This window comes from Rhinolophus hipposideros, assembly GCF_964194185.1.
Source record: "Rhinolophus hipposideros genome assembly, chromosome: 19".
Lineage (NCBI taxonomy): Eukaryota > Metazoa > Chordata > Mammalia > Chiroptera > Rhinolophidae > Rhinolophus > Rhinolophus hipposideros.
Window position 1 is genome coordinate 1,574,348 of NC_138065.1, and position 22,013 is coordinate 1,596,360.

The 22,013-nt window shown below is 52.0% G+C and overlaps 1 protein-coding gene across 8 annotated transcripts in view; it reads left to right on the forward strand.

The window, feature by feature from the left end:
- The first annotated feature begins 1,764 nt into the window (after positions 1–1,764).
- The window catches only part of ARHGEF2 (Rho/Rac guanine nucleotide exchange factor 2), a 42,281-nt gene continuing 22,032 nt past the window's right edge, over positions 1,765–22,013 (forward strand). The window contains exons 1-7 of one of the 8 annotated variants that reach the window (XM_081025440.1): positions 1,765–2,105; positions 8,003–8,280; positions 9,705–9,822; positions 14,144–14,182; positions 15,719–15,836; positions 16,408–16,447; positions 17,648–17,741. In XM_081025440.1, coding sequence (XP_080881566.1) covers positions 8,024–8,280; positions 9,705–9,822; positions 14,144–14,182; positions 15,719–15,836; positions 16,408–16,447; positions 17,648–17,741 — 666 coding nt within the window. In that variant the 5' untranslated portion in view covers positions 1,765–2,105; positions 8,003–8,023. Of the gene's footprint in view, positions 2,106–8,002; positions 8,281–9,704; positions 9,823–14,143; positions 14,183–15,718; positions 15,837–16,407; positions 16,448–17,131; positions 17,472–17,647; positions 17,742–21,543; positions 21,968–22,013 lie in introns of those variants that run through there. The other 7 variants (XM_081025434.1, XM_081025439.1, XM_081025441.1 and 4 more) reach the window with 7 other exon arrangements.

Below are 22,013 nucleotides of genomic sequence, written 5' to 3' on the forward strand. Positions count from 1 at the left end.
CAGATCCTTCGTCTCTGGAGAGACTTCCTCAGAGTCAGGATGGAATTTGAGCCCCGTAAGTAGTGGGCTTGGAGACTGTAAGTGCCTCTGACATCTACAGACAGACTTCGCTGGAATGGTTGGCTTTAAGACTGAGCCCTCTTAACTTCCTGAGGTAATCTGATGGGGGAGGAGTGGCAGACGGCCCTCCTCCACCCAAGGGAACCGCCCTAGGAAGGTTGGAACCCTGACCTCCCAACTGCCTGCTGGCAGAGACCAGTAAGCCCTGGTCTCACATCCTTCCTGGAGGTTGGGTACCAAACTGAGGGGCTCCTCCCTAAAAGGCAATACAGGGAGTAGCCCAGCTGCCATCGTGTTCCAGGTCCCACCCTGGAAACCAGCTGTCTGTCCCTCCCACGTTGTCCAAACTTTCAGCTGGCCCCTGCTCACCCACACACCCAGCCCTGGTACCAGGAGGAGCCAGGCGCCTGGATTCCACCCCCTTCACAGGCCAGGCCTCGCGACTGCCTAAAGAAAGTCGATGGGAGACGGTGTAAGAATGTCCACGGAACTGGCAGTAATGCAGCCGTTTGGGAAGTCCTCGAGGCTTGGTCTCTCGAGAATGGCTCAGGGTGGTGGGAGCAGCACGGACCACAGACAGAAGCCGCAGTGCTGGGCGTCCTCCCCATCCACCAGTCACTGGTTCGGGCCTCAGGTAAATCACGCCCCCTCCCTGTGTCCTTTCTGACCAATTGTGAGATGGTCTAATTAGAGGGTTTCTGAGGACCTCACACCAGTAAAATGAGGCAGCTGGTTGCCCTGTGTTCTTGTGACGTGAGAAGCAACCCCTGTCACCCATCATGTGGTTTGGGGCCCCGCCAAGTAGGGAAGGGCACAGTTCCCACAACTGGCAGCAACTGCCCTCTTCCTGTGACCCAGAGTACGAGTTTTCGAGCCAGCGCGCACAGACCACTGATAACCTAATGTAAGCCTCTGCTTTGATAGAGCGGGATAGGCAGAGTGAGGGTGGCACAGCAGGCGGCAGCTAGACTGACTAGTGTGGGAGCAGCATGTGTGTGTCGCTGTTTGCACATATCTTACATGGCACCCCCATTTTACAGATGAGGAGATGAGGCTAATGGGTCACTTCTCCAAGGCCCCGTAACGAGTGGCCTGGCAACCCCAACAGGGCCGGCAGGAGGGGCTCCTCAGTATCTCAGGAAGTCCAATGTCTGTCCACGCTGTCCTCTGCCCCAGGGAAGCAGTGAGGGTGAGTCAGCCCCCCAAGCGTTATCGGGGCAGGGGTGGGGGAGCTGGTTCGATATCCTGCGCCCAGTTTGCACAACAAGCTGGAGGGAGCCGTGTGCGCGCACTGAGCTGTTGGTCACTCGTTCCTGTTGGCAGAAGCAGAGCCCTCCTGAGAGGTGGCTGCCCTGGTGAGGGCCCCTCCCTGTGTGTCCTTCATCATAGAAAATACAGTCCCCTCCCTGCCGTAACCTGCCCCTTAAAGGGCCCGACAAGCGATTTCGAAGCCACATGTGGGAGAGGGTGCAGGGCCTCCCTGACCCCAGTAGGACCTTGCTGTTAAGTAGGTTTCCAGCTGGGGGCGTTCCCTGCGATGTCCTCTTTTCCCCTAATCTCCACTGGTCCTGTCGGAGGGAGGGAGGAGGCTCCCTGGATGCCAGGTTCCCATGTACTCCCCTAGGGTGACCCCCAGCTTGGCTTGCCCTACCCGTTTCCACGTGAGCCTGAAATCTGGTGGCTGCCCTTTGTCCAGGGAATGCTGAGGACAGGAGACCCAGGAGCCCTCAGGACCAGCGATGGCACCCACGGGGTTAAAAGCCTGTGCACACACCGTCCAGGGTGTTTGAAGTGGGGCGGGGAAGGGGAGGGCCAGAGGAGTTGAAGAGGCAGCTGGTCTGGACGGGAATGAGTCCCCCCTATCTCCTATGCAAACTTCTGGAACATGAGCCTTTCCCTTCAACGGACCAAATGAGAGGCACCCCCATTAAGGCGCTGGGCTGGGTTCTCAGAGGGGCTACGTGGAGCAGGACTTCTTCCCACCTAGACGTCACCAGCGGAGGGCAGGAGCAGGTGCCCCAGCTTTGGGATATCTCCCAGGTCTGGTGAGTTTCTCTCTTCCCTTTTCCTGGGTCCTCACCCTGGGAATGGGCATTCTCCCCACCCCCAGAAGCAGAGACCTTCAGGTACCCCCTGCACCCCAGAAAAGGGCAGAACAGTTTGTAGCTTCTCCACCAGCCTCCTGCATTCAGCGCCCATTTTTAATTCAGGGAGCATTGTGTATGTGTGTGTGTGTGTGTGTGTGTGTGTAAGTGTGCACATCGCGAATCACAGGATGGCCAACAGTTACTTTGTGTGACAAGTAATGCTAAGCCCTTTCTATATGTTCTTAATCTTTACTGTCCTGAGGGGCTGACAGACCACAGTCCCTGCATTAAAGAGGAGGTTGAGAGAAGTTAAAGAGCTAAGGCTCGTCGGTCGGGGTAAACTGCAGGAAAGGGCTTCAGACTCCTCGGACACCATGCTGTCTTCTGGTGTTTTTTCTTACTCGGGAGGTATGGATGGGAAGTACAGCTCTGGAGTTTCAAAATCTTGCCCTTCTAATTTATTCAGGGTCCCCTTCCTCTAGTGCCTGATGTTGTTCCTTTATCACTGTGAGTTAGTTGTGAGATTTAAAGGCCACCATCTCATAGCTGAGAGCTGGGTACTTCCCGATTCTCATAGCTGAGAGCTGGTGACCCCGTCCACCAGAGTGGGGCCCCCCACTCTGCCCCCTACCTTTGGCTGTCCCCTGGCATCTGATGGGTTAATTCCCCAGGACACAGTGGCCAAAGTCTTCTCAGGTGTGTCCCTCTGAACCTCAGACCCTCTCCCGCCCCACCCTTCTGGCACAGTATCCAGAAGGCATACCAAGAAACTGGCAGGAGGTAGGACACAGGTGATTGTCTGGCCTGCCCGCCACGAGGAACCCTGGGTCCCCGCAAACATCCAGGCCCAGCAGAAAGGAAGAAGGCAGGTTCGCAAGGCTACGTGTGGTTTGCAAACCAATTTTAAGCAGCAGTAGCAGAAGTAAAGAGGGTCACGGTCACGTGTGGAAGCCCAAAGCTGCCCAATTCCTGGCTGATCTGTGAGCCTGGCAGTTTGGGGCGACTTAGGGTGGGTGTTTGAGATGCCCGACTGCTGACCTCATGGGAGGAGGGGTGGTGAGCTCAGTGGGCTGAGGATGGCTGACTCTGGCTTTGAACTTTGGAACTCAGCCCAAACAACGAAATCCATAACTCTGCCCTGTGGGCCCTGGAAGCAGGTGGAAGCCTCTCAGGAGGCAGCTGGCAGCTGACGTGGGCGGTGGCTGGTGGCCATGCTTCCACGCCCCACTCAGAGGTCCCACCGTTGTGTTTGTGCACAGACCCTTTGGGGTCCTCTTGTCTTTTCCTGGCCCTGAATGAACGAACCTCTCTATGTACCTTTCGCCTTTCCTTTGATTTCTAGCATTTGACAGGAAAGCCAGAGAAGGAGAGGGAGTTCCGGGACACCAGTGTCAGTACACGGCAGTTTGCTGTGTGTCACACTGAGACAGAGTGGCGATGTGAGCAAAGCGGGCACTAGGTGTAGGAGCTGCCATGTAAGGGGTTGTCCAGGGTGCGGCTGGGAAGGAACTGTGGTTGCCGGGGTCTTTCTCTGCGGCTGAGAGAAGCCCTGCTTGTCTCTAAGAAGTCTGCCCTCCTTGCGGGACACTGTTGCATTAATGGTTTACCTTCTACAGGAGAAGCAGCAGGAGGGTTAAATTTTGAACCATCAAAGGGTTTTCTATGACCCCGTCTCCCCCTGAGGGCTTGGAGACCCTCAGGAGAGGCCAGCAGACCACTTCAGGCCTCTCCCTCCCATTCTTTATTACCTGGGTCTTTGGGGCCTCCCCATTATTGCCCCCTTCAGGAAATTTAGGACCCCACCCCGCACCTGCCACCCCCACCATGTTTGTGGGCAGCAAACAGGCAGCGCCCTACCTGCCCCCATGGCCTCGTTCAGGTTTGTTTACAAACTAACAGGAAGAATAAAAAGGACAGTTAGCTTCCCCCAAAGGAGTGAAATTCCTTTTGGAAGTTGCTTCCTTTCTTTGGCTGGGGGGGTGTGGGGGGTGAATACCAGTATTGCCAGATGTCTCTCAAAGCCACTTGTTCTCCTTGGGAGCTAGTCTTGGGCTTTCAGAAAAGAACTCAGGCTCAGTACGGGGATGGGTTTGCTTCGGAAGCTCAGCTCCGCCTCCGACAGGCCTGTGACCTTGAGTGAATTACTGTACCTCTCTGCACAGCCTATTTCTTCAGATGGAGAACAGGGATAATGATAGGTTATGAGGAGCCCACAGATGAAGTGGGCACGTGTGGGTTAACTCTCCCTCCTGGAGGTTCTGGAGACTACTGGGGAAATGGGTTTGCTGGGGTCTTCACAGCACCCAGACCCCCCAGCTTGATGGTGAGTGCCTGGTTGGTGAACAGTGAGCCTTGATATCTCTTTCTCCTCCTTTCTGAGATGTTAAGACCCGGCTGCTGGATATTAGGAGTCTGCAAACTTCTGTAGAGACCCAGTTGATAAGTATTCCAGGCTTTGTGGGCCACATGCACGGTCTCTGTCACAACTGCCAGCTTTCCTGCCGTACTGCAAAGACAGCCAAAGACCACATGTAAATGAAAGAGCGCGGCTGTGTTCCCAAAAAAAAAAGGACTTGATTTATGAGCACTGGAATTTGAATTTCATACAATTTTTATGTGTCACAGAGTAGTATTCTTCTTTTGATTTTTTCCCCCCAATGCTTTAAAAAAAGATGGCAGGACAGATTTGACCCACAGGCTATATATTATAGTTTGCAAGCCCCTGCTTTCAAGTACTGGAAGCCACTCTGTCTCTCCCTTCTCTTTGAAGGGGACAACTTCATCAGGGACCCAAAGGACAGCAAAGCTATTTCTTCTTACTCTGGTTGTGTATACTGTGTTCTATCAGAAGTTATTTATGACAGTTAGTCCCTGTCACAGTTGTGACATGTCATCCCATGGGTTATTTATTCTCTCTTTCTTCAGAGAGGATGGTGGGTTAACCACCTCTTCAGCTTCTGTCTTGGGCCCCCCTACTCTCTCCAGCTCTCCATTTCTCCACAGCCTGCCTTCTCTCTGCCTCTCAAGAGCAACAGTAATAGTAGTATGTTTCAGCATCTAATACGGTCCAAACACGTTAGTCACACTGTATATGTTGTCACCTAGTCTGTCAATATCCTTACGAGGTGTTATTATTCCCATTTTACAGATGATTCTGAAGCTCACCACCATTAAGTTCCCAAGGCCATGTGGCTTATGAAGGTGGCAGAACTAGCCAGTCTGACGGGCTTCAAAGCCACTATGACACCGTAAAGAAGTTAGGGTCTCACAGTTTTGGATAAGAGATGTCTCTATTAAAATATTATGTACCCCCATCCCAGCACCTGGTAGACCAGCCAATCACTGATGATTAGTGCAATGATGGGCGGTTACACACTCAGAGTGGGGGACCGGCGACCCCAATGGTCTGTGTTGGTGGGAAAACCATGCAATCCAGGGGCGGGGGAAGGAGTGAAAGGACTTCTCAGAACCTTTTCTTCTTGCTTTCCTCTCCATCCCCACCTTAGGCTGCTGGTCCCAGACCTAGTACATCATCTATCTCTGCTCAGCGGAAGCAGGGATGTGACATGATGTGATCTCATTGGAACTAAATAAAGCCATTGTATGAGACCCAGCCCTGGCGGCTCCCTTGCACCATTTCCTGAGCGCAGAAGGCTTGGGGAGCGGTGGGAGGAGGCTGGGAGAGAGCTAATAGAAGAAGAAGGAAGGAAGGAAGGGCCCGGAGTGTGGGGGCGCCAGCTTGAGTGTCTCTGGGAGGAGGCTGAGGAAGCCTTGCTAAACCTCATCTCTTTGAGGAGCAGAATCAAACGATTACGTCACGGCATGGAGGGGTGGAGTTCAGGAAAAAGGAAAAACTTTCTGAGAAGTGGAATGAAGATGCGAAGATGGAATCCATTTTCCCAGAGGGCAGAGACCGACATGACAGAGCTCCTGGGAAAGGGTAGAGCTTTGAGAAGAAGTCAGATTCCAGTGTTCTGAGGTGGCTGGAGAAGGATGAGATCAGGATCAGATCTGTGTGTGCAGTGGGCCAGGGGGTAGGTAGGGTGCCATGTGCCGCACGTGGCACCTCCAGGAAGGGAGAAAAGGCTTCATTCCGTTCACTGTGTTTCGTTCCTCTTGCCTCATCCAGCCTTGCGGGCAGCAGTGGCTCAGCAGACACAGGCTGGGGACCAGCGTGGAGCTCAATCAGTTTTCCTCTTGCGAGGTCACTGAATGCCAGGCCCAGGTCCTCAGTGCCCCCTTGGTGCCCTCAGGTGCTGTCCTGTCTCCAGTCCCCCTCCTCCAGTCTCTCTGCCCGGTGTGCACCTCCAGCTCTGATACTTCCATCCACCCCTGCTTTGAACTCCCCTCACCCCCCAACCTCAGTTTTGCAGACCACTGTTGGCAAGGGCCCTGGCCTGGCCCTCGGGCTCTGTCCTTTCTGCCCCTGCAGATGTGCCCGTCATGTTTACAGTGGCACATCCGGTGGCAGGAGGCCCGAGTCTGCAGACAAGGAGAGACAGGACCTCCCAGTGGCTGCTGCGGGGTCCCCTCGTGTTGCTTCCAGATGTGACGATCAGGGGCAGGCACAGGGCCTGGGCCTCTCTTTCTGTCATCAGACCCAGCTGGCAGGGCCGCAGATGCCACCTGTGGAGGCCTGAGCCCTGGCCCCCCTTCTTCCCTATGGTGAGCAGGCACAAGTGCCTTCTCGGTGGTCCTGGGAACACGGGGCAGCGCACAGGCCAGTGACACAGGCAAAAGTAGACTGGACTCTTCTGATGGGGTGGGGTAACAACAGGGGGTAGGCTTGACACCCTCACAGAAAGCCTTGGAGGAGGCAGGATTGTAGCTCCCTGCTCCTGGCCCACCTGGCTGCCCCCACCATCTCGGTGGCTGGGTGTCCCCAGAGAAGGGGAGCCTAGGAGACTCCTTGTGGCAGAAGGTCCAGAGGCAGAGGACGGGGCAGCAAGGTGTTGAGAGGTCTGCCCTCCATGTGGGGGCTCTCCCCGCCCCTCCATCACCCTCTGGTATCTGGTACTTCTTTCTGGAGTGCGGCTCAGCATTCCATCTTTACGAGCGCCTGAGGGTTCTTAACTCTAAGACACACTGAGGCACGCCCTGGTGGCAACCAGGGGTGTTGGGCAGTGAGAACAGTGCCCACCTGGGAGACAGAAGGCCCTGGAAACACTGTCCCTGCTGCTGGAGGCCTTCCCTCCACTCCATGGGGAGAGGTCAGAATGGCTCCCTTCCTCCCCCGCCCCCCCACCCCGTGTGACCCTTCCGGGAAGAACTCATAGGACTTCTCCGTGTTTCTCTGCCCAGACTCCTCCCTCTCCCACTTGGCCAAACCCTAAGCACTCCACCCCCCAGGCCCATCGCAAGGGCTGTCTTGGACCTTCGTCCCCCTTTCTGAGTCCCCCAGGTGGTTAAGCGTGCTCATTCCTTCAATGGCACGAGGCCTTTCGTTGGAACGTCTCTTGTGGCATTGGTGTACCCGGGCCAGTCAGTCGTGTGGTTGGTGCTTCTGTCTGGGTCTGAGCACATGTCACTCACTAGCTTGTGGCTTCCTTCAGGGCAGGAACAAGGTCTGTTTCTCTTCGCTCGCCTTGGTTTTCTGCCACGAAGGTGCCCAGGAAATGGAATACTAACGAGTGAATGAGGACGTCATTCCAAACTGGAAAGAACACTAGGCTGGGAGTGGGAACACCCACATGGGTGATCCGCTGTGACCCTGAGCCAGCCATTGGCCCGCTCTGGGCCTCCCTCGGGAAAGGGCGGGGGGCCGGACGCCCTCAGCCAGCTGCCTGTGACACCTGTCTGGTTCCGAGGGTCCAGTGTTCTAGAACTCTGTTCACAGCTCTGTCTTCTTCACTCAGACTGGCCTGCGTGAGCCTTCCATGAGCAGAGACGTCCCAGAGGTGTTCCTCGCAGGGGGAGACCTGCTGCCGCACGGCCACACTCGCCGCTGCCTGTCTGTGGTCGAATCTAGAGAGCAGCTGGAGGAGGAGGAGGAGGAAGAGACAGAGGAGGGCCATGGCTTCCACGCTGTGCCCCTCCGGAGGACGGGGGCTTTCCGTGCGCAGAGCCAGCACTACGACCCCTTCAAAAGGCATAGTTGGGGGCCAGATGGGAAGCAGCAGGGTCCCTTGAGCAGGTAAGTCCCCAGGGCCCTCCTGTCCTTCCTTCGTCCATGGCCGGGGCCTGGGGGAATATGCCTGGAAAGGAATGGCAGTAGTTGAAGAGACCTGGGCCCCTCGTTCCTTCTCTGGAGACTCAGAAACCACCAGGCCTAAGGCGGGCCTTTGGGGACTACAGACCCAGCCTTTCAAAATGTGGCTGTCCCTAGCTGTCCGAGCGCCTCCTCTCTACCTGCTCTCAAGGACAGGTGGGGGTAGGTGGGGAGGGGGGCAGGTACAGAGCTGGGGTGAGTATAGGACCTCTGGGTCTTATTGCCTGCACCTCCCACCTTGGGTTTCATAGACCCGTACAACAGTGTGGTGCTGGAAGGCACTCAGGGACCACATGGCCCGATCTCCTCATTTTACAGATGAGGAAACTGAGGCCCAGAGAACTTTGGGAGGTTTCCTGAGAGAAGAGACCCAGAAGAGAAGGGCCCAGGTTTGGGGCCTTGAACCCGCCCCTTTGCCAGATGGCGGCCTACTGGCTGGGTCCAGGCCAAAGCAGGCCTGAGATGTCTCGGACAGCACATGGCCTCCCCATGATGGGGGAAGAGCGACTCTTCCTCAGAGGCCAGCATGTGCTTAGACCGGAAGACAGGGACCCATGTCTCCCCCACTCCTGGAAATTCCCTGCCCACTTCCCCAAAGACAGAGGAAGTCAGAAAGAGAAGGCCAGGGGTAGCATCAAGAATTCAGTGTGAGGGAGCATTGTGAGGGCCTGCTAGCCAGGGAAGGGCACTGTCCCTCTGCTGTCAGCACGGTCCCCTTGCACAAGCTCCCTTAGCTCTGGTGAGTAGACCAAGCCCCTCTAGCTCCGGGGCAGGGCTGGCTGGGCTGGGTGAGGGCAGAGAACGCAGTGTCTTGTCCCTGCACTGGCTTGGGTAGGACCTCGAGTGAGAAGCTTGCCTGCAGGGCTCCTGGCACCTGGCTAGAGCAGCTGATTGAAGGCAGCGGTGCCCTAGGTACCCCTATGTGGTGCCAAGAGGAGCTCACAGTCTTCCAGGTGTCACCTTTCACTATCAGGCGTGAATTCTGCCCCCGGGGTGGGCAGGGAAAGGACCCCCCGAGGCACACCGTCTAGATGAGCAGGGACAAAGCTGGCTTCGGAAACCAGGCAAGGAGGGAGAACCCAGCTGGCCCTTCGCCTCCCCAACACTGGCTGTCTGTGGGAGGGCAGTACTGTTCTTGACCAGCAGGGGCCACCCTTGCCCGCCGCCCGCCGGGCATCTCTCCTGAAGCACAGGCCCAAGCATAGGCCAGCTTGGGTCTGGGCTGCTCTTATGCCAACAGGAAGGGTTGGGCTGGGGGCAAGCACCAGGCTGGGCTGGGGTTGTGTTCCTCCCTGGTGCCGTCGCTAGCCACTGGGTACATCGGGCAGTGGTGGAAATGTGTGTTTCAGGAGCACACTGCAGGCATCGGGATGCGTGGGCCCCCAGGAGGCCCCCTTACTGCAGAGCCAAGAGGACCTGGAGCCCTTTGTGGAGCTGCAGCACCAAGGTGGCCCAGCCCGCCGTGTGGTATGGACCCACAACCCCCCGGGGCCGGCCCGCCCTCCCCATCCTGCCCTTTGCCTGTCCAGCCATCACTCTGTGCCTCTCTGTTCTGCCAGCTGCTGGGTCTCTCTGTGCCCGGGCGTCACCCTGACTCCATCTGACCAAATAGGAATCTGTCGTCTGCCCCCCACTCTTGGTCTCTTGCCTCTGCTCTTTCTCTAAGACCCTCTGTTCCTTCCTTTCTGGGCCTGTATCTGTGTGTCGATGTGGGGATCTCTGTTCCCCTCTCATTAAAAGGCCCCTGTTCCACTAGTTGTTATAACCACTTCTTTCTGTGGACTCCACATTTCTCAGATTTGAAGCTGAACTCATTATCTGGGGGATGAAACTAGGCATCTGGTACCCTGAAAGACAGTCGTTCTCTAACAAGATAATCAGAGGATTATTGAACGAGGAGGGATATAGAGATTGCCCAGCCTCTGGGAACACAACTGGGGGTAGGGAGCCTCACACCAGGATCTGGGGACCACTGAGGGGACACACCACTGGTCTTCCAGCTAAGGGTGCCTGAGTCCCCAGAAATGTCTCAAGGTCGGTGACTAAATATTGCCTCCCTTCCAGCACATCCCCTAGTGAGCAGGCGGGAGGGTTCATTGTTCAGGGGCCTATGGTCTGGGGGAGAGGCTGGGAAAGGGGCTTTACAGCCTGTCCTGTCGGGGCAGCAGGAACCGTCTTACCCTTCCCCCACTTTTCTCCGTCAGCATCTCTGCATGTGTTCCCTCACCCCCATTTCAATGTGGTATGGTGGAAAGAACAGAACTTCCAAGGCACACGACTCCTCGGTCTTTCCTTCACCAGCTGAACAATTTATTTCATTTTTCTGAAAATCAGGATAATAAGAACGATCTTTTAAAGTCGTGATCGTTAGATGAAAAAAAGTTGTCAAAGTGCCCAGTACAGAGGCTGGCACACAGGATGAGAGGGAGAAATAACGGTTTCTTTTTCCTCTTCTCCCCTCCATTTCTTAGTATTTCTTTCCCTCTCTCCCACCTTACTCTTCTCCTCCTCACCTCCCCGCCCTGTTCTTGGTATTATATGTTTTCTTCTTTCCCCCCTTTCCCTAGTGTTTTGCTCTGCTTTCCTTTCTCCATCTAATCTTGAAGCAATCCCCTTAGATTTCTCCTTGTCTGTATGTTTGGGTTTTGTTTTTTTTTTCCATTTCTTCCTGGAAGAGTAAGTGTGTATAAGTTTCTCCTCCAAAATCCACAGACGAAAAGTCTGAGACTCATTAAGCTAGACTGGGGCTTGCAGATTGGCGGCCCACGAGCCTAATCTCATTCCAAAATTTATTTTCTTTGGCCCGCTCAGTGCTTACACTTTTAAAACTTCAGATGTCCTTAAATGGGACCTGTACTCTCCAGTCTGCCAGAGTGGCGAAACTCTCTATTGTATTTTTCCATTTGTCTGTGAAATAAGTGAATGCCCAGTAAATCAACCACCCATCCCAAGAACTAGAACGTCACCAACACATTTCTCTTTCCTTATGTCTTCCTCTCTTATTCCCATGGCTCCCTACCAGAGAGAGAGGAAATCACTATCTTGAATTTTCTTTATCGCTCATTTACTTTTTAAAAGAGTTTTAACACAAATATATGCATTATGAAATGATGCATATTATTTCTTGTTTCTGAGCTTAAAAACAATGATGTCCGTAGTGTACCAAATTTTCTACAACTTGCATTTTCATTCACCATTCTATTTCTAAGGTTTCTCCCGAAGGTTGCAAATAGAGTTCATTCGTTTTCATTCCTTTCTTCTGTGCATGGATATTTGGCTAATTTCCATTCCTTGCTCTTAGGAAGAGCATCACCATGAACGTTCTTTTACCCGTCTTCTGGTGCACATTGCAAGAATTTCTTCAGGGTAGATACCTTGGAGTGGAATTGTTGTGTCGTCAAATGCACAGGTGTTCACGGTAATAAGATAATAGAAAGTTGTTCCTACTTCTGTCAGCGGTATGTGAGTTCCCTTTATAGCATTTAGAGTCATCAGTCATCATCTTCATTTTGCCAATCTAGTTGTAAATCTCACTGTGGTCTTAATTTGAATAATCTTTATTTCAAATGCAATTGGGCATCTTTGCATTATGTGTGTTGGTCATTTGTGTTTCCTCTTCTGTGAAATTCCTCTTCATGTCTTTTGCCCATTTTTCTATTGGGTTCTTTGAGGGTTTTTTCTTTAATAAGCGTGTATTTTAATTAGCATGAGTTTTTATTTAGATGAAGTACACTTTATCAATTTTTTTCATGGTTAGTGCTTTTGGTCATGTTTGAGAAATCTTGCCGACCACAACAATGTGAAGATTTTTCTCCAGTGTTTTCTTCTAGAAGCTTAATAATTTTAGCTTTCATGTTTCTTGTACATGGTAAAAATCAAGGTTTCGGTGGTGGTTTTCCTATATAAATATCCAGTTGCTCCATTAAAAACCATACTTTTCCCATTGAATTGCTGTGTGAGTATTTCTGGGCTCTGTTCTATTGATCTAGTTGTCTATCCTTATGCCAGTGTCACGCTGTTTTAGTCAATGTAGCTTAATTGAAAGTCTTAAAAGCGTAGTAGTGTACGTCCTTCAAGTTTATTTTTCTTTAAGATTATCTTGGCTGTTCTAGGCCCTGTGCATTTCCATGTGAATTTTAGAATCAACTTATTAATTTCTGAAAAACAAAATTCCTGCTGGATTTTGATCAAGATTGTCCTCAATTCAAAGATTAATTTAGGACAAATTGACATCCTTCTAATATTCAGTCTTCCTATCCTTAAAAATAATAATATTTCTTCAGGTTAGGCTTTCTAAAAATATGTGTCTTTTAATCAAGTATTAGTTTTCTTCATACGAATCTTGCCAATCTTTATTAGATTTATTTCTAGATACCTGATAGTTTTTATTGCTATTACAAATGCTTTCTTATATTTAAATTACACTTAATAGTTATTTTTGGTTTATTGAAATGGAATTGAATTAGTCATTCATCTTGCTAAGCTCTCTCTCTCTCGTTGTTTTTTTTTTTGGTTATAACACCTTATCTATGGATTTTTTATTTTTGTTTTTGTAAGTAGACAATTATGTTATCTTTAATCTTTAAGTGAGCTTTGTTTTTTCTTTTCCAGTATTAACTCCTTTCATTTCTTTTTCTTGCCCTACTGTGCTGGCTTAGGGCTCTATCGCAGGGTTGAACAGAAGGTGATAAAGGGTATTCTTTGTCTTGTTTCTGATTTTAGTGGGAGTATGTCTTATGTTTCACTGTTGAAATTGATTCTGGGCTGTAAGTTTTTGAAAACTACTCTCGATCAGGTTAAGAAGCTCTCTTCTACTCCTAATGGCCAAGGCTTTGGTCTTGCAATGAACGGGTGTTGAATTTTATCCGATGCTTTCCTGCTTTTCCTGAGATGGTTGTGTCTTTTCTCCTTTAATATGTTATGGAGGTAAATGACATTTAAAGATTTTTCTCATGCGAAATCACGTTTGTATCCTTGGAGTGCATCTAACTTTGTCGCGATGGATGATTTCTTTATACCTTGGTGGATTTCATCTGTGGTATCTGAGATGTATTGCTGTGTAACAAATCAAACCCAAACTTAGGGGTCAAAAACAGTCAGCTTTTGTGTTGTTGTTGTTGCCTCACATTCTGTGGATGGGTAATCTGGTCTGAGTTCAGCTGGGTGTTCTTTCGCTGGTTTCATCTAGACTCATTCCTATGACCTCAGTTATCAAGGAGAACCATACTCACATCAGTTCTGATGCCGTGCTTCTTACCACATGGCCTCTCCAGAAGGCTTGGGCTTGTTCTCAGGGAAATAGCATTTCAAGTGGGCAAGAGTGGAAGCTTTTAAGGTTTCTTGAGGCTCACAAATCACATAATGCCACTTCTGCCACGTTCTGTTCATCAGAGTAAATCACAGTCCCACCCACGTTTCAAAGAGTGAAGAAATAGACTCCTTCTTGATGGAAGGAGCTGCAAATAATGTATGCCTGTTTGAAATCTGTGACCGTTTGCTAATATTTTGTTTGTGGTTTTTGTGCTTCTGTTCATAAGACAAACTGGCCCATCATTTTCCTTTTGTCATTGTGTCTGTGTATAGCTCAAGAATCCAGGTTCTACTTGCCTTATAGAAAGAGCTCTGGAGAGTTTTTGTTTTCTATCTTTGGAAGAGTTTGTAGTATAAGACTTCAGTGATCTACTAGTATTCCTTGAAAGATAGTTCCCTTGCCTGTAAAACTGTTTTGGCCTGCTGTGTTTTGTTTTGTTTATAGAAAGATTAACTACTGATTCCATTTCTTTAATAGGACCATTCAGACTTTCTATTTCTTCTAGATTCAATTTTGGTAAGTTATATATATACATATATATTTTAAATAATTTGTCTTGTTTGCGTTTTCAAAACTATTGGCATTAAGTTGTAGGTAATATTCTCTTTCTAATCATTGCTCTTTCTGTACTTAGCTCCATTCTACTTATATTTGTGCCGTTTTTATCTTTATCACTCTTACCAGAGGTTTGTCTATTTTACTTGCCAGTTCCTAAAAAACAACTCTGGGCTTTATTCTCCCTATATTATATTCATTTCTGCTTTTACCTTTATTATAGGCTTCCATTTTCTTTGGGTTTGTTTTGTTGTTCTTTTTCCAAACTTTTAAAAAAGTTGGCATAGTTCATTAATTTTCTGCCTAAAAATTTTCCAATATAAGCATTTCAAGGCTACAAATTGCCCTTAAAATACCACTTTGGCCATCACCCACAAGTTTTGTTATGTAGTATGTTCATTATTGTTATTATAAAATATCTTTAGATTTCCATTATGATTTCTCTGACCAATCAATTTATTTAGTAGGGTGTTTTAGCATTTCAAAATCTACAGATTTTTAAAAAAAAAACTTAAAACATTTTTGAGATATTACATACAGAAAAGCATATAAAACTGACCTGTACAATGTAAGGAATGATAATGAAGCAAACACCAATGTAACAACCCCAGGTTAAAAAAAAAAAGAGTATCACCCAAATCCAGAAGCCCCCTGTATCCCTCCCCTTTCATAACCCTCTTTCCTGGCTGAGATGCCCATTTTCTTGACTTCTGAGATCAATTTTCCTTGTAGATTTGCCACTTGTATATGATGCATCTCTCAACAATATCATTTAGTTTTCCCTGTTTTAAACTTTGTATGATTGTAATCATACAGCCCATAAATCTTTTGTGTCATGATTCTTTCACTCAGTGTTATGTTTGGGAGATTCTTCAGTGTTCCTGGGCGAGCTGAGCTGTGGTTGGTTCATTTTTATTATTGGATAGCATTTTGATGTATAAATACATCAGAGATTCTTTATCCAGTCTACTAGAAAGGGACTTCTGGGTTTTTTCCTATGATCTTTGTAACACAGAGTGTTGGAAATTGTGAAAATTTGCCTTGTGGCCTGATATGTGACCAGTTTTTGTAATGCTCCATGTAGGCTTGAAAACAACAAGTTATTTTCTAATGGTTGGGTATGTGGTTTATACATATTTTCACTCCCTATTGTCTTAAACCCAGACAGCCTCAGTTGTTGTTGTTTTTCGTTAGTCACCTGGCCTCTGTAGGTCGAGTTTATCACCTCTGGGGAAATCTTTTCAGGGTAAATCATTTCTAAGATGTTCTCCATGTTAAGGAACCCTGAGCTTGAATTGCAGCAGAATGGTGACTGGTAAATAGCAGGAGGAACTCCCCAACTATTTCTTGTAGAATAGCCCAGATAGGAGCCATAGAGAGGGGTGGAAGGCCTGAGGCCCTGATGAAGGGTTGTGCTGTGGGAAAGTGAAGAGCATGGGGGGTGGGGAAAGAGGGATGAAGCTGACCTTTGTGTGAGGATTCTTGACATGATTCTAGGGTCAGGGTTCCTGTCTTCCATCTGCTGGCCCTTTGGACCATTCGGCCACTGGTATGCTTCCCAAGTCTGTATCCATGAGTGGCATCAACTGCTTCTTGGGCAGCTCAGATCCAGCTGGTAAGTCAAAGTGGGGAGCGGAGCAGCCGTGGCCCCTCCCCGCCCCCCCCCCCCCCCGTCTGTCTCACCACCCCTCCTCAGAGCCAGGTGATTAGGCCTCAGATACCGGGGTTTTGTCTAATCACAATTTGGAACCCCCAAATACCTTTATTCAGATGAGAGATCTGAATTCAGGTCTCTGGCCTTCTGGCATTCTCCTTCCAGTGCCGAGAGCATAGGACAGTATGAGGCCCTCCAGCTTCCCCTGTTCCCAGAGATGGAGGACAGTTACCTGCAATGCACCTTGTCCTCAGGGCAATGTGGCACCTCTGCCCTTCCCATCCACCAGAAACAGGCCTGGGACTTGGGGCCCCAGCCCCCTTCTCCACATAACCCTGGTTCCCAAGGCTTTCAGCTGCTCAGACCCCGCCTTCCCTCCCACTCCCCAGAGCCCGCCCTCAGGAATGGCGAATGGCGTCACAGGCACCTGCAGCTTGGGAACCTGATCCAGGTGGAGGGGGTGGGGGAGGCCGCCCTGGACGCCTTTGTCTGGCTTCAGCTGGACACTTCTCCTCTCCTTTTGTGTTGGCAGGAAATTTATCCCAGTTCTCTGCCGCGGACCTCAGTCAAAGGTGAGTTGGGGGGATTCGGGTCCTTCAAAAGCCTGGATGGGGGATGGGCAGTGGGACTGGGCCATGGGTTTGTCGCCCTAAGGGCCTCTGCTTCCGAAAACATTGCTCCCCTTAACATTTCTGATCAAAGACCTCCAAATGTCCTTCTTCCTGAGCTGCAAAAATTTCACTCTCTTCTCATTGGCCTGGGAAGGCTGGGGAAGGTTCCTGGTAGCCCCAAGGGATGGGGAAGAAATCAAGGAAAGAAAAGGCGTATCCAGACGCTGGGGTGTCCGTTGAATAAGAGAGAGTGGGGGTTGCTTGCTGGCGTCACTGTCAGAAAGGTGAGCAGGCAGACGGGCTGGGGCTGTTAGGAAGTCCCAGGGAGAGACGGTGACCACTGACCGTAGATCGATGTTGGGTGGCTCAGGTAATGGGGAGTGGCCATAAGGAGAGCTGGGCAAGGGCTGCAGACCCCCACAGATCTGGGCAGAGGGCAGGGGCTGAAGGCAGAGTTCAGAAATGAGGTGGAGGCCAGGAGATTTCCCAAACGATGTAAATAGGCATGAAAATCAGCACCTGTTCCTTTGGCGTTAGCGAGGGCCAGGCCTCTGAGAGGCATGGGTGTGTGAGCCAGTAACGGGCCCTTTAAGATATCAGGCTCTGATTTGTGGTCCTGAAAATCTCTAGCTGACACATCCTCCTGGCTCTGGGTTTGGGATTAGCTCATGGGACGGGGCTGATGAAATCCCAGGAAATTCAGTCCTTATTGGCTTCAGGCCCAGAGGCCCAATCCAAGCAGCAGAGAGGGTCGTACTTACACAGGGCTCTTGTTTGGCAAGGGGACCATGCCCCTCCCCCCCGGAGCGCCCCCACCCCATATCACTTCCGTTGGGAGCGGCCTGAGAGAGGAGAGTGGACCTGGATTAAGTAGGAAGGGGTGGTCTGCACTTATCTGGGAGGAGCTTGGAGTTTTCCTCACAAATAGAGGGGCCTGGGAACCTGGTGTCCACATCCAGGAGGTCGCCGGAGCTGGGCAGTGGAGGTATCTCTCTCCTCCTCACCTTTCTCTCAGAGTCTTTCGCTCAGTGGATCTTTCTCTTCCTCACCTTTACTCTCAGTCTTTCCGCTCGCTCGTGTCTCCATTCTCTCCCCTGGTCATGGCACCTTCACCCGCCATCTCTCTGTGAGTGTCTTCACCTCTCCCTTCCCTCTCTGTAGCTGTAGCCAACTGGAACGGAGCTCAGGGACCTGGGCCGGCTCCTCCCTGCGACGGACCTTCAGCTTCCTCTTGAGCATGACCGGAAAGACCAAGGTAGGAGTCAGACAGGGAGGCAGGAGGCCTGGGGACCACTGCCTCCCGTGTCCCCTTTCTCCCCATCCCATCGTCCTCTCCCTGCCCCAGCTTCCCCTGTAGACAGAGACTCCAGGCAATGTTCAAATTTTAAGGGAATGCGAGCCATCCCTCCTAGCCTCCTTCATCTTTCCTCTGCTTTCCCCATTCCTGCAACTTAGCAGCCAGCTGTGAACAGCTGGAAGAGAAGGCCAGGAGCCTCAGCGGCCATGGAGTGGCCTAGCCCTCCCTGTTTAGGCCTCACATAGCTAAGAGGTGGGCAGCAGAATCATAACCATTGGGCATAATAATGGTAACAATTACAGCAATGCTTTTTATTTCTTGCAAAGTGCCTGTAGGCTCATGATTGTATGGGTGGGTACGGCAGTCGCAGGAGTTGAAATCAGACACCAGGCAGAGTGGCAGCCAGGAAAGTTGATGGTTCTGGAAGCTGCACACCGCTGTCTGGGGCCATGTGCAGTGCTGACCCCGGGCAGGTGAGCACGCCGCTTTCTTCTGTCACCACCCGGAGCTCTGCGGAAGCCGGGAGCCCTGCTGCTGCTGAATTCCTTTCCATTTTCTTCATGGACTGGCAGCGTGAGCCCCCCTCCCCCCCTTTCCTCTCGTGCATGTACTCCTGAGCACCAGGCACACCCGCAAAGGCAGCAGCATATTCACCTGGAAGGACCATGGGAGTCACCCAGGACTCCCAGGCCCCACCCATAGCGGTGCCAGAGCTCTGTCCTCTGCCATCCTCAGCCAAGTATGCCCTTTCTCTGCAGGGCAGGGAAAGCACAGATACAACCGGGTCGTCAGCACCTTCTCACCACAGGCCAAGGTGGGGACATTGAGGCCTGAGACCATGCAGTCTGAGAAGGGGAGGAACAACTGGAGAATTCTAGAGCTTGAGGGGGGAAATGCGGGGGGGGGGGGAACTTCTCCTTAACCATGGGGAGCAGAGCTCTCTAGAGAACAAAGAGAACACTAGCCTTGAGGTGAGTCTCGTCCTGTCCCCCACGTGCTGTCCCCCACGGCTCTCTCTCAGTTTAGGGTGGGAGTCTGCTGGCAGAACCGCCCCCTTTTCCTGCTGTGGGAATGGCAGGGGAGCCAGTTCTGCCCAGCCGCCATCCAGATCCCAGCTGGTCTGCATTGGCCCACCCTTGGCCTCACAGGCTGGGGAGGGGGTGAGGAACCCGCTGAAGGGGAATGTGGGCACAGACAGGCAGCAGGAAAGAGCACATCAGGACACTGTCCCACTCCTCCCCAGGGTCCTCGGGTCTGTCCTCCTGTTTCCCTCTCTGTCATCTCCTGGTCCGTCTTCTTTCTACCCTCATGACTGGTGTGCCGGCCTCACGAGGTCTCTTCTTTCTGGGCCTCCCAGCCCGAGGTAGGAGGCTTACACAGGTAAACACCAGGGGGTGGGGCTAGCCAGGAGCTCAGTCAAGCAGTGAGAGAAGGAAGTGGCTTATTCCTTCCTATTTGTTTAGCATGGTAGAGTTGACAAAACACTTTTCCAGAGGTCATCTCAATTAATTCTTATAACACTCGGGCAAAGATGGTATTTCAATCTCCATTTTTCAGACACAGTAACTTAGAGGCTAAGTGACGTGCCGAGATCCCACAGGTAGTAAGAGGTGGAGCTGTATTACAGAGCTGGAGTTTCAGCTATAGAATGCTGCCTGCGCCTGGCAGTGAACCTAATGAAACCGCCTATCCCGTCTTCCACCATCTTCTGATGGCTGGCCGCTGGAGTCAGTGATGTCTCCATCCTCCCCTCCCACAATGCACGAGGTCCCAAGCAATAGAAGAAGCAAGCTTTTTCCTGGGCCTAGGTCCCCCGTCGCTCTGTGTGTCACTTATAGGCCACGGCCACTGACAACCCGGTTCTTCCCTGGGCCGGCCTCCTCTCCCCTGCAATGTGGCGAACACATCTGTCAAGTCAAATGACCTAAAGAAGGTGATGGCTACTTTTAGCATCTGGCAGAAATTCGGTTGGCTTTTGTTTTTGTGTACTTAAAGAGTTTCTGAACAGCTGGGTGGTGCCCCCGGACAACAGTAGAAAGGGTTGGGGTGAAATGGTTTGGAAGAAGGGGCTGGAGAGGCCAAGGACGAAGGAAAAGGGCTCATTGTTCCAGAGGCTACAGAAAATGAAAATTAAGTCAAGCTGCAGGCTTAGCTCACTGAAAGCCCAGGTGTTTTTAGGGGTAGACGGGTTGTTCCGTTTACTCAACCTCCAGGTCCCCTTCCCTGCTCCTCATCTCCGAAGAGGAAGGAGAACATAGGGTGACAAACAGCAGGTGGGATGAACAGGAGACTGAGGAAGGGGGGAGCCAGGAAGAGGTTGGAGAGTTGGGTTCTTTTATAGAAACCTCCTAAGTTGAGTTTGGGGACTGAGATCCCTCAAAAAACCGTGAGATTCAGGTCCCAGATTTATTGGGTACTCAGCTGGGAGTTTGGCCCTTTAAAATTCTATTCTTAGCTTGCGGCACCCTCTCATTCCCAGCCTGGGAGAAAAGCTGAGGTCCCAGCCCACCCCTTGTCTCAGGGCCCCCAGTGGGCGGAGCCATGAGGTCAGGGTTCTGGCTTCTGGCTGCAGTTTTTAAATTTAGTGCATTCCTCAGCCTTGGCTGCCCACTGTGGGGAGGTGAGTGAGTCTGGGGTTCCGAGACCAGGAGCTGGTTTAGGGGAGTTCCTGGGGCCTTGCCCCAGATGTTCTCGGCAGGTGCACCCCAGGAGGAATCAGCTCCCCTTGGGGCCTGAAAGTCCTTTCTGCTCTCTACTTTCCTTCCAGCTTAGAACACGCAGGGTCCTTTCCTCTCCTTTTGTCTGGCTTTTGCTATATAAGGATCCTAACGGGGATAGTGAAGAAGGTGAAGAAGGAGTTGCTAAACAGGAGGTGAGGCCACAGGAGCCACGCGGGGGTGGCGCTGGGGGTGCACAGCCCAACCAGCTTAGCCAGTGGTGTGGCAGTGACGCCCAAAATAGTGGCAGAGGCTAAAATTGGCACCTCCAAGAGTGCTGAGTTGGGCTGGAAACCTGCAGCCTGGCTCTGCGGTCCTGCGGGCCCCTCCCTCCTTCTCCCACACCTTTTGGGACCAGAATCCCGCAGGACTCTACCAAGGAGGATGCGTTCTAGGGCACTCGGTGCTTCCGGTTTCTCCGGGGAAATGGGAGACCCAAGGAGGCAGAACTGAACTGCAATGTGAATGGGCATAGCTGGTGGAGGAGGAGTTTTCCCGGTTGCAGGAAACTCACCCAAGGTGGAGGTGGCCTCCAGGGCTGGAGCAAAGGGTTCAGAAAGAATGCACCCCACCCGCCTTCTTGTGGAGACACTGGCCAGACTCCAGCTGCCCCTGACTGAGGCAGGCTGGTCTTTTGGTTCTGGCCTAACTTGCAACAGAGAGGACTGGAGTTAGACACAAGGAAGGACTTCCTCAGCGTGGCTTTCAGGAAAGGTGGCAGTTCCTCTCCAGCGGAGCTAGGAGAAGGGAATGGACCCAGTGCGGTCTGGAAGGCCCCAGAGGGGTGGGGGCTAGCCAGAGAAGTCTCTCCTCTGCCCATGTGTCTTCGACCTCTGTTAGTAAATCCTTTCCACGCCTTCTAAAGGTCCAGCCTTCGATTCCCCTTTGACTTCCCGCCTTCTCCACACCCCTGCCCCCAGTCGTAAAAGGGGTCTGTCGGCTTGGCCTGCTTTGATGGGCTGGAGGGCCAGGAAGGAACTGGTGCGGGTTCCCTGGAGAGCTGGGGGAGGATGGGGGAAGGGAGACCGGGGCTGGGCAGGGGTGGCTTTTAGGAAGACCAGATCTCAGAGGCTGGTCTCGGGGGCTAGAGGACAGCCCAGCTGCTGGAGAGGAAACAGGCCGGGGGCCCTCAGCCTGTCCCGGGACGCGCACTTCTCCGAGCTGCCCCTGCGGGTACCGCGCTGTCGGTCCCCGCGGGCACCCGCCCTGCTCTGCCCCGCCTCCCCCTTCCTGCGCCCGGGCGGGGGTGGAGACTCCGGTTTGAGGAACTGGCGCGGGTGCCGGGTGAGGGGAGTCCGACTTCCTGTATCCAGACCTCGCGTGCCTGCCCGGCCCCCGCCTCCCCCACAATAGCTGGACGCCTGGGTCCCGCCGTGACCCCCCGACTCCCCCCGCTGGGGGATTATGTCTCGGATCGAATCCCTCACGCGGGCGCGGATCGACCGGAGCAAAGAGCTAGTGAGCAAGGTGGGCTCCGCACCCCTCGCCTCCGCGCGTCCTCGGGCTGCCCTTC